General features: G+C 40.7%; 1 protein-coding gene across 4 annotated transcripts in view; it reads left to right on the plus strand.

Moving 5' to 3' along the window:
• Positions 1-12,086, plus strand: part of FEZ1 (fasciculation and elongation protein zeta 1) — a 48,077-nt gene that overhangs the window by 25,704 nt on the left and 10,287 nt on the right. For 2 of the 4 annotated variants that reach the window (XM_034436980.3, XM_034436978.3), the window contains exons 5-9: positions 3,863-4,031; positions 6,130-6,153; positions 7,298-7,569; positions 8,441-8,521; positions 9,268-9,343. In XM_034436980.3, the coding sequence (XP_034292871.1) occupies positions 3,863-4,031; positions 6,130-6,153; positions 7,298-7,569; positions 8,441-8,521; positions 9,268-9,343 (622 nt within the window). The remainder of the gene's footprint in view (positions 1-3,862; positions 4,032-6,129; positions 6,154-7,297; positions 7,570-8,440; positions 8,522-9,267; positions 9,344-12,086) is intronic. The other 2 variants (XM_087875866.1, XM_034436979.3) reach the window with 1 other exon arrangement.

Raw genomic sequence — 12,086 nt, forward strand, 5'->3', positions numbered from 1 at the left:
GGAATAGGAGAAGTAGAGGGGGTATTGCTAGTCCCAGAGATACCTCACAACATCCTAGCTGCACTGAAACTCAGCCAAGAATCAGGGATAGAAATAACTTTGAAGGGAGGAAGGGTTCTCATGAATAGAAACAGGAAGGACATAGGGAAGGTAGTAGTTAGAGGAGGGCTACCATACCTACACACTGAGAACAACAACATACATAGTATAAACGCCAACATGGAGACAGAGATAGTTGAGACAAACACTGAGCCAGAAGAAGGTAAAACCGACAATGTAGATGAAGGGGGCCAGGGAAATAGAACTGCCGGCACACACAAACACAACTCACACAGTCAGAGGAAACCCTATGTAGGCAAGCCCATCCACGATGACTGTGCCCACTTGTTACACCGGAAATTGGGGCACGCTAGCTTTCCTATTATTCAAAAAATGATCAATTGTACTGAAGGTATCAAAGTAAAGGACTATGAAAATTACCTCGAGTGTTCGGTCTGTAAATGCTCAAAGTTAAAAACAAAACTTAGGCCCAAGAAGGCAACACGCACCACCAGTCACATTTTCAACCTAGTACACATGGACCTAGTGGGGCCTTTAAGGCCATCCATAAAATACAAAAAAAGATATTTTCTCACCATTGTAGATGACTACAGTCGCTACGGCTTCGTGTACACACTGAGCCACAAAAACGAAGCATATCAGAAATTTAAAGAGTTTTATAAGAGGGTAGAAGTCCAACACAACACACAGATAAAACAAATAATGACCGATAGGGGGTCAGAGTTTCTCTCAAGGGATTTCACACACTGGCTCAAGTCTAAGGGAATACTACACTATACATTTTCAGTCTTCCAGAATGGGGTGGTAGAACGAAGGAATTCCACCCTACAAACCATGGTTAGATGCACATTAGAAGATGCAGGGATTGGCCAACATTTTTGGTCAGAGGCCTTAGTGTATTCTAATTACACGCTGAACAGACTATGGTCTAGCATGATTGGCAAAACCCCATACGAGTTAATGTACAATAGGAAGCCACAAATAGGACACCTACATGTATTTGGGGTCACGGCTGATGTACACATACCAAAGCAACTACGACACAAGGGGGACAACGTATCTAGAAGGCTTAGGTTTATGGGTTACGAATCAGGCACCAAGGGGTTCAGATTTATAGACAGTAACAATAGGTTCATCGTATCTAGGACAGCAGTGTTCCATGAACAAGTGAACTGGTCCAAGATACACCTCAACGAAATACTCCCCAGACAGGAGATAAAGCACAACACACAAGAACAGGCCAAACAAACCACTTTAGATAGCGAGAGAGAAAGGAAACACAAACCCATACACCAGGGAGTCAAAATCAGTGAGTGGAAGGGAGACCACCCCAAGATAAAGATAGACACACTCACACAGAAAGAATCAAAGTACCTACACGACACCGAATCGATTCCAAACAGACCTGTTAGGGCAATGCTTAACGCATTGTAAGCCACCCTGAGTCTCCGGAGAAGGGCGGCGTATAAATCAAATTAAAAAAAAAAAAAAAAAAGCAGGAACCAGATCCCCAAAAGGCTTGAGGATTACGTACTCCACATACATGCCAACCCAATTACTCCAAACTCGTACGAGGAAGTGCTCAAACTCCCCCAGAAAGAAAAATTAAAATGGGAGACAGCCATGGAAAAGGAAATGAGCAGTCTAAAAGAGTTAAATGTGTTCACACCTGCCAAAGTTCCAGAAGATAAGTCCCCAATAGAAACTAGATGGATATTTAAAATCAAAACACTAGAGGATGGCAAGACACTGTACAAGGCCCGGTTGGTGGCTCAAGGGTTTGCTCAAAAATGCCCAGAGGACTATACCGAAACCTACTCGCCCACCGTGAGAGCAGAGAGCATTAAAAGCGCCTTAGTAATTGCCTCCATCCTAGGTTTGGAAGTACACCAGTTCAATGTGCAGACTGCATACCTACAGGCCAAACTGGACAAAGAGATTTATGTTAAGGCACCACACAGCAGGGACACACGCAGGGGTGACACATGGCTGCTCAACAAAAGCTTGTACGGGTTGAAGCAGTCTGGGAAATGGTGGTACAAGTGTCTGGTCAAGGTGCTCGAAGCGATGGGATTCACTGCAACACCAGCAGACAACTGCTTCTTCGTCAGAAGGGATGGCGGTTCCCTGGAATACGTGCTCATCTACGTGGATGACATATTGTACATTGGCAAACACAAAGAAAAATGTGACTCCTTCACCAGCAAATTAGGTGAACATTTCTCACTAAAATCTTTAGGGAAGATAAACAAATATCTGGGTGTACAAATCAATAGAACACCCAAGGGATTTCGCTTGTCCCAAAAAGAGAAAATCATTGAATTATTACACAAGTGTAACATGGCAGATGCCAAACAAAGTGAAACACCCATGCAACCAGACTTTGTAAAGAACATGTATGGTGAAGCACCCGAGTTCAAAGACAACACGCTCTACAGGTCAACCATAGGGTCACTTTTGTACATTGCCAATTGGACCAGGCCCGACATCGCCCTATCAGTCAATTTACTGTCCAGACACGTAGGCAAACCCACCGTATACCACTGGGAAGTAGTCAAGAGGGTACTCAGGTACCTGAAGTGCAGCTCAGACGCATGCTTATGCTTAGAACCAGATACACTTGATGAACCAACCCTCACCTGCTACGCGGATGCTGACTGGGCAGGAGATGTAAAGAGCAGGAAGAGCACTTCAGTTTACGTGTTCTTCCTCAACAACAGCCCAGTACAGGGGCAGATGCCATAGGCCAGAGATCCAGGCACATCGACATAAAGCACAAACATGTGAGACAACTTTCAAAAATAGGGTTCATCAAAGCCACACATTGCGACACCGAAGAACAAACGGCAGACATACTAACGAAACCCCTGCAGGGCAAGCAGCACACCTACCTAGTGTCCAAACTATGCGTTCTCCTCTGTACTCCTCCCCAAACACAGAACACACACATGTGGGTTAGGCATTTAGAGGGGGATTTGTCACGTGTAAATGCCTTACCCACACAAGTAGGTACACATGACCCAGGACTGCAAGGGTTAAGTCACATAATCCATACATCCACCTCCCCCCTAGACCACTCCTTACCTCAGTCTCCACCTCCCAGGTATATAAGGTTGCTCCACGCTGCTCCAGATGTTCTCCAGATCATTACAGATCGCTGTAATGAGAAGATCAATGTTAATAAAAGGATACCTGTTTAAATATTAAATGAGTCTATGTCTGTTATTGGGTCGGATCCTTGAGATTAGTAACAGGAACAGCTGACATCTCGCAGCAATATCTTTAAACATGTTTAAACGCAGCAATATATTTATCATCAAACATCAACATCTGTCCATTCCGGCTCCTTGGGAAGGACTTGATCAGTGGATAAAAGTGGATAAAATAGTTCAGTCTAAGCATCTGGCTGGCTGTGCAACCAACCACAATAATAATATCTCCACCTTCTGGTTTGCAAACACCTGGTTGGGCATCATCAGAAAGAAAGCTGGGCTAGTGGAGCTTTTCTTTCCTTCTTAAGATTTCACTGTGGAGGGGGTGTTGACTTAGCACTGGCACTTTTATATTCCTTTTAAAAAAATCACACTCTGGTTTTGGGCATCTAAAATAAGGCTTTAAAGTATCCCTGACTGTATTTTTACTTGTTGGAGAAAAAAGTCCCTCCATTTGTCTTGCGTGGTTTATAGCCCAATTGGGAATTTGAGTTTTTCAACTATAAGGTTTCCATAGCAACATCTCCTTTTCTGACACACTGAAGCCAGCCATTACCTTTAATTGATTTGACCAACTGTTCTTTTTGCAGGTGATTGAAGAAATTGAGGAAATGATGCAAAATTCCCCTGACCCTGAAGAGGAAGAAGAAATTTTAGAGAAGGATGATGGTGGGGACACAAGCAGTCAGGCTGATTCCATCCTTTTGCAGGAAATTCAGGCCTTGTCACAAAGCCTGAACAACAATTGGTCATGTGAAGGTAAGAAGATGTGGTGCATTGAAAGGAACATGTCTTCTCTCTAAGTAAAGTGTTGTTGTCCTTTGACAGCTAGTTTGTACAACTATCCCTGCAGTTTTTCCTGGGTTGTACCATTTCAGACTGTAACAAAGCAATTCAGATTCTTCTGCTTGAGAGGATAGCTAATGCATACGCCCACATATTTACAAATATTGTATGGTGAATATTAAGACTTGAGGGAGAAACATCAAGCAAACACGTGACACAACAAATATCTAATTCCCATCTGCAACTTCAAGTGGTCCAATTCGGGGTGATATTGATTCAGCTGTGTAAAAAAGCTTACTTCTTTTCCCTCAGATAGTGAGGAGGTTAATGGGATGATGGAACTAGGATTGCACGATTCCAGAAGCCAAACTGTCATGGTACAAAACTCAATGAAACATTTAGCAGACACAGAGCTCTTTCTGTTGTGCAGTTGTGAATATTTCCCTCTGGCTGTCTTGTGTTTGTAACCTACCTAACTCTGGTGAGAATGACTTGTCTCTGTGATATGCAGGTCTGTTGTGGTTATTACGCATTGCCTGCCCCAAAGTTCAATTGCATCAGTGAAAAAAGAAAGTAATGATATGGATTTGCACAAAAATCTTCTCCTTCTCCTTCTCCTTCTCCTTCTCCTTCTCCTTCTCCTTCTCCTTCTCCTTCTCCTTCTCCTTCTCCTTCTCCTTCTCCTTCTCCTTCTCTTTCTCCTTCTCCTCCCTCCCATCCCATCCCTTCCCCACCCCTCTCCTCTCCTCTGCTCTCCTTTCCTTTCTGTGCTCCTCTCCTCTCCTCTCTGTGCTCCTCTCCCCTCCTTGCTTCCTTTCCCTTTCTTCAAAGCAGACAAAAATATACTGTACCAGGTGGTTTGGTTTGGTTTGGTTTGGTTTGGTTTGGTTTGGTTTGGTTCGGTTCTGTTCTATTCTATTCTATTCTATTCTATTCTATTCTATTCTATTCTATTCTATTCTATTCTATTCTATTCTATTCTATTCTATTCTATTCTATTCTATTCTATTCTATTCTATTCTACTCTACTCTACTCTACTCTACTCTACTCTACTCTACTCTACTCTACTCTACTCATATTGATGTGTGCAGATATTTGTTCTCTTTGTGCTAATTGTGGAAGAGCATATCAAGACCCTAAAGACCTTCTTATGTTTCCTTTCCTTTTAAACCAGATTTGCACCATACAGCCTTCTCAATGGAGATTATTTTTAATAATGCTGCATAGTCTAACATGTCTGTGATTAGGAGATAAGAAACTATATTGCAAGTGCAGGAAAGGAGTGACAAATAGCCAAGCAAACAAAATTTAAATCACGATATAAAGCAATATAGCTCTATCCTCTTTCAAATGTAGGATGACTTTTATGAAACAGAACCTAAAGTATAGATTCATTTTAGCTGCACTGTATCTTCTCTTCTTCAAGTTACTGCACCAAGATGTTGCTGTGAAGGATGAAATCTACTCAATTTCTTAGTCATGACATGGGATTATTTAGTTGTTCTGCTGGTATCTTTTTCAAGGAAGGAGGGGGGGGTACTTCAGTACTGTGGAGCTGGGAAAATATTTTAAATTTACTTAAATTTACTATTTTGAGAAGAGCAGAAAAAAGCCATGATGGCGCAGTGGTTAGAATGCAGTACTGCAGGCTACTTCTGCTGACTGACTGCTGACTGCAATTTGGCAGTTCGAATCTCACCAGGCTCAAAGTTAACTCAGCCTTCCATCCTTCCAAGGTGGGTAAAATGAGGACCCAGATTGTTGGGGGCAATGGGCTGACTCTGTAAACTGCTTAGAGAGGGCTGTAAAGCACTGTGAAGCGGTATATAAGTCTAAGTGCTATTGTTATTGCTAAATTCTGCCTGACTTTTAGCTTTGAGGGCAGGGTAAAGGGAAAGGAAGATGTTAATTTTGCATTCTCTATTTATCCAGAAGTCTGTACCTCTGACATTTTAGAAGTTTATCTCAAAACAAGACACAAATTCCATGATACAAATGGAATATGCTTTTGAAGTGTGAACTAATCTTTCCAGTTTTTGCAGTCTTTAATGCTGATTTATTTATTTGTAGGCTGCCCCATTCCTAGAACCTGGGGTGAGTTACAGTTTCTCAGAGCCACAAACATAAGGTGCCCAGGTGAAAAAAGAAGCAAATAAAAGCACACAGACACCAGAACCTTCAACCCAATTATAAATTGAACACCAAGCCATTTAAAAAATCACTGTAATTCTTAAAGAGACTCATCTATGAATGTTTTACTCATTAAGGAAGACCACAACATGCTTTTAAGGGACACACATTTGCCACAGAAAGTCTCTACCAATCATTCAGTCCCAGTGTATGTGCCTTTAAGTCAGTATCCCTGACTTAAATATGCTCATCTGTTTCCTTGTATGCAGTCTGTGAACACATATTGTGAATGCATACGAAATACAAAAACTATGGAATTATTTTCACATTTGGGGAAACGTCTAGTGGGGAACAAAGCTGGGCCGGCCACATCTTGGTTGCCTCCAAGTTCAGTAGGTAAAACAGCATTTCTGCTGAGATTTCTTGAAGCAGATTGCAATCCTATTTTTGGATTCTTGGCTTGGTGACCTAAAATTCCACTCCCTAATAATCTAAAATAATTGGGGCTGCAGTCTATTATTTCACTAATTCAACAAGTGTTTCTCAACCTTGACAATTTTAAGATGTCTGGATTTCAACTCCTAGAGTTTCTGTAACCACATGCTGGCTGGGGGAATACTGGGATTTAAAGTCCAAACATCTTAAGTTGCGAAGATTGAGAAACACTGAATTAGAGTAACATTTTGATTGACTGATACACTGGGCAGGTAATTTGAATTATTTTAAAACCAAGGTTTAATAAGCAATCATCTTAAGAGGCATTCCTCCTTGCTAAGAATGAAAGGGGTTAGAATGCCTCTTCTAAAATCTTACTGCATGTATGTTTTCTTTCATCTGAGACAATTAATTTTTTTCATTTCCAAATGCATCCCAGTTTAACCAATTCATGTACTAAAGTGACATCACTAATTAATGAATCCATTATGGGTGTTGTGAAAAATGTCCTGAAAAATAATACTTGACATTATTAATGATCCTTGGCACTTAACACTGCAATTTGTAAGCATCTAACAGAGCTTTGCACAGATTCTAGCACTAAACTCCTTATCATGACCTTGGTCAGAGTGGTCCACCTTTCATATGAACAGGCACACTTGTTTCTTCCTAGGTTTGGGGCACATGTCTGTCTCGGAGCTTCTGGAGCTCCTGGATCGAGTGGAAGGTGCTATTCAGGATTACTCGGAGGAGCTGGTGCAGCAACTGGCTTGTCGAGATGAGCTGGAGTTTGAGAAGGAGGTGAAGAACTCCTTCATCACCATCCTGATGGAGGTGCAGAACAAGCAGAAAGAACATCGAGAGATGATGAAGAGGAGGAGGAAAGAAAAAGGGCTGAGTCTGCAAAACAATCGAATAGAAAGGGCAGCTCAGATGCCTCTTAAGGTTAGTGAGAATTCCCTGAAGAAGATGGCTTTCTGTTAAAAAGGAGGAATAGAAATAAGAACAGCATCGTTTTAAGATTCCTGTCCACCTCTTACTTTTAAGATTGTTTACAAACTCTCTTAATGTGATTTTGCTAGGTGCTCATTTAGTTAAGGGAGCTGGGAAATGAGCAATTGTGACAAATTCACAAAGGTGTTGTGGATGGTTGTCTGTTCAGTGAATTCTTCTCCAGTGAGAATTTGATGCTGGCTTCTGGCTGATGGTCTAGTTATTGAAAAATTATCCTAGAGGGATTTTAGGATACTCTTAGCAATTTATGACTGAAATACTTCACCCTGCACAACTGTTTTACAGCGTTCCCCACCCAGGATCTTCCAGATGTGAAAGGAATGGTAATACTCAGAAAATCTAATCGGCTGAGAAATTGCCTCTGGTTTCCATCTTGGAGGGGGGCACAAATTAGGGAAGACTGATTTACTGGTTTCTTTTAATTGGAATTTCTCGATTTGTCTGGTTAATTTTATATTGGGATATAGATAAGGTATATATGTAAATCTAGGATCTTGGATATACATTCTTCCTTAGAACATGAGTTGTGCCATTAAGGTTTATTGTTGGTACTTCCTGTAGCATCTGTTGTTATTGAGCAATTGAGAGTTGTGGTTTAGATGCATATCAAGAGCTCCAGTTTAATTTTCTACCAAATACTTTTCAACCCAAAATCTATAGGGGCAGAATGGTGATGAATTTTGTCAAACTTCTGCTCCTTTTGCTCTGCCCAATGTGTTGTGTCTAATTATTAGACAGTCTTGTAGTAGCAATTAAGAATCTAAGAACAAGTCCTCAGAGTTCTGTTTTCTCCTCTTTATAGCGGTTCAGTATGGAAGGAATTTCAAATATTCTGCAAACTGGAATCCGGCAGACGTTTGGAAATTCAGCATCTGAAAAACAGGTAAGAGTGTAATAGTTTCACCCAGAAGATACAGTTTATCTGAGGTTAAGGTTGTGATTGTTGTTGCAGGGAGAATGTTCCACTGGGATGGAACCACTATGGAAAAGGGCCTTTGTCTTGGTCCCACTAGGTGGACCTCTTTGATGATGGGTACCCATATTATACTCTGTCTCCCCAATCTGGTGGATCGAGTAGATGTAATTGGGAAAAGATGCTCCTTCAAATAACCTTCCCTCAAGGCATGTAGGGCTATAAAGATGATGTACATTCAGCACCTTGAATTGTGCCTGGAAGCAAATCAGCAACCAATGCAGTTCCATAAGAGAGGTGACATATTTGCAAATATAGACCTACACAAAGCCATTTGGTTCATTGCATTTGAAGTAACTGAACTTCCAGATATTTTTCAAAGGCAGCCCATGTAGAATGTTGAAATAACATTACCATTTTGTAGAAGATTGGTCTTGACCAACTGAAGGTAGTCTTGAGATTAAGGAACCCAGGCCCTTGTCTTCAGTCAATTGTTGCTCCTAGTCAGTATTATTTTTACTATTTTTATTATTCACATTTCCCAACCCTCTGACTGGTAATGACACAGATTGTAGATAAAATATGTTGTTATCTTATTTATCGATTGTGTGAACTGTCTGTCATTCCTCTTTTGGAAACAAAGCAAAGGTCAGGTTGGTTGCTTCTGATTGGAAGAATGGCTAAGATTTATAACTGCCAGTATTTCTTATTTTTAGTATTTGAACACTGTCATTCCCTATGAGAAGAAAGGGGCACCTCCGTCAGTTGAGGACTTGCAAATGCTTACAAACAGTAAGTTTATACTATGTCAGGTTATGTGTGTTAGAATTTAAGTTCCTGATCTGCCGTGTGTGTGTGTGTGTGTGTGTGTGTGTGTGTGAGAGAGAGAGAGAGAGAGAGTATTGAAAACATCTTTAATTTAAAACATTTCCTTAATCACAAAGGAGAAAAGTAAAGGTTATATTCCTGTAGCATTATTTTTTTTGGAGAAATCTAACTGCCCATCTTTTTAATGGGTTTTGGGGGTTTAAGGCTATATTTGGTCCTTAGAGGAATCATTACCCCTGTAATTTGTGGCTATTCCAAACCAGGGAAATAATTTCTATTTGTTATTTAGTTCTTTCTGATGACAGGAGAAACCAAGTGTGACTAATTAAGGAAAGATGTACCAGCATTGCTGTTCATTCAATCTATCCAAAATTCTGAACAGTTCTGAGTGGTATCTAAGTGTTGCCAGTTGGAGTGAATGTAATTCCCTTTCCTCCTCTATGTGTATGCATTGGAATGTGTGCAAAAACACATGTGTGAGCTAATAAGGCGGCATACAGATTGTCTGGGTTGAGATAAATGGTTGTTTTAGAGCTTGCAAGTTGTTGTTTTAGATCTTATTGCAGTTCCTAAAATATTTTGCTAAGAAATCATTGCAAAAAAACCAACCCAATATGTCCTAGAATAATAGATTAGTTAATAACTTCAGCAGCTATTTTATAAACATCTGAATTTGCCAGCGATGGGATTTAGCCTCCCTAACTCTGACTAAATGATTTGTGGAACAAAAATGAAAAGGTTGAGATGTTGTGATGATCCTTTGTGCATTCTGGGAGAATCATCTGTCTCCCTTTGTGTTTCTATGGCAACTGTGTTTTGCACTCACTGGAACAAACCCCGTCTTCTTTTGAAAAGAGCAGAGAGCTATGAATGGCTATTTTGTGCACACAGTGAGTTTTGTACAAATGACAATTTCTGTTTAGAAGCAGAGCTTCTAGAAGCAAAGAGGTTACCCGGGATAAATTTGTCCCCTCCACCCCGGCTTCTTTTTCCCTTGTCTAACTAACTATGCAACACTGCTTCAAATCATGATGCAAATATACTTAGATGAGATCAGGTTACTGGGTTGAAAGAAAACTTCCCGAATAAGATGCACAGAGCAAGCAGATCCTCAAAATATTGGACCTTGTATCCAAGCTACAACCAACAGTTAATGAATAATGTGTCTAGTATCCAATTTGAATGTATGGTTTTCCCACATTCTGGATAAAAACAGATTAAATTCATTTCACGTTTCATAGTCCTTCCCTAACAGGAGATTCCTTTTTAACATTTATCCTCCAATTTTATTTCCCTCCTCACTTAAATACACATTTTCAGATATTTAATCAACTAAGGCCTGTCTACCAAGGTGGAATTTGTTTGAGAGTCTGGATTGGCACTTTTGTCTATATGAAGAAGAAATCAGCTCAACATTCCACATTAGAAAATGGTAGCCTTTCGGCTTCCGGTTGGCGCCGTTGTCGTCGCTAGACGGTCTTTTAAGACCGCCAGCCCCGCCGCCCGTAAAGAGCCGCCTCTACAGCTGAGAGGTGGCTCGAAAAACTCCGTTTCTTTGAGGAAACGTGAGAAGAGCCGGCGAGATCAGGTAGAGCCCCTGTGAAGTCCCCAGATTGTCTTTTTTGCTTCTGGGGAGGAAGCAGGATGAAGCTCCCTATCCAGCTCGCCGAGGCTCCGGACTCCGGGGGAACTCTGCACATAGCAGAGCCAGACGACGTGACCAACGTAATCAGCGAAAGTCAAAAGATTTATTAAAAATAAACAGGGTGAAATCTGGATCTGAAACTCAAAACTGCAAGTATTTATAATAGCCCTGTGATTGAATTTGAGAATGGAGAAAGAGAAGAGTGAAAGTTTAAAATGGCGTCCGGCTTTAGCGGCTTGAAAAAAGCTGAAAGTGAAAGTGGATTTGCCTGTCTCAGTACGCTACAAAGTATCTAAAACAACAGCGCTGTCTAGAAGAGAAGGGAAAAGTTTTTTTTCCCAAAGTGTCTTTATGTTCTTTCTCCCTTAGAGACTTGATTAACTCTGAGAGGATTTTGTGGTGGTAAAGGGAGAGAAGACTTCCTTCTTAAAAAGAGTTTGTCTGCGTGGCAGAATGGCTTCAAAGCCAGACAACAAAGCTGTAGGGGGGGGTTTTCCCCCACTCATAAGTCACAAGAGCAGTTTTTAAGCTTGCAGACCCAGAGCCAGAGCCAGGAGATTGATTTTAAAGACTTGAAGGAATTTATTATTGTGGCTCTGATGAAACAAGATGCAGTTATGGACCAGAAATTTGAAAAATTTCAACAGGAAATTAAGGAGGTGGTTCAAGAAAAGTATGACAAGATGAAGCGAGATATTTTGACAGTTCTGACTGGCTTCTCAGAAGTAATTGTCCAGATTGATAAAAAAGTGGAAGAAATTAGTTTAGAAGTAGAGTCTAAAATGAAGAAAGCTGATTATAAGATTTACAATGTGGATAATAAAATGCAAAGGATTGAAAATGAAGTGACAATGATGCAATTCAAATTTATGGAGTTTGCTGTAAGACTGAGGGGGATAAAGGAAAACAATAGAGATTTGAGAAGGATTTGTGCTGATGCTTTGGCTGTGATGCTAAAGGTTAGCCCTGAAGAGGTTTTGTCCAAAATTGACAAGATTTACAGAGTCAATTCTTGGGTGGCAAGGCAAAGGCAATTGCCCAGAGATGTGGTGATATACTTCA

Source organism: Pantherophis guttatus, chromosome 9 (assembly GCF_059756535.1).
Source record: "Pantherophis guttatus breed Tessera chromosome 9, ASM5975653v1, whole genome shotgun sequence".
Lineage (NCBI taxonomy): Eukaryota > Metazoa > Chordata > Lepidosauria > Squamata > Colubridae > Pantherophis > Pantherophis guttatus.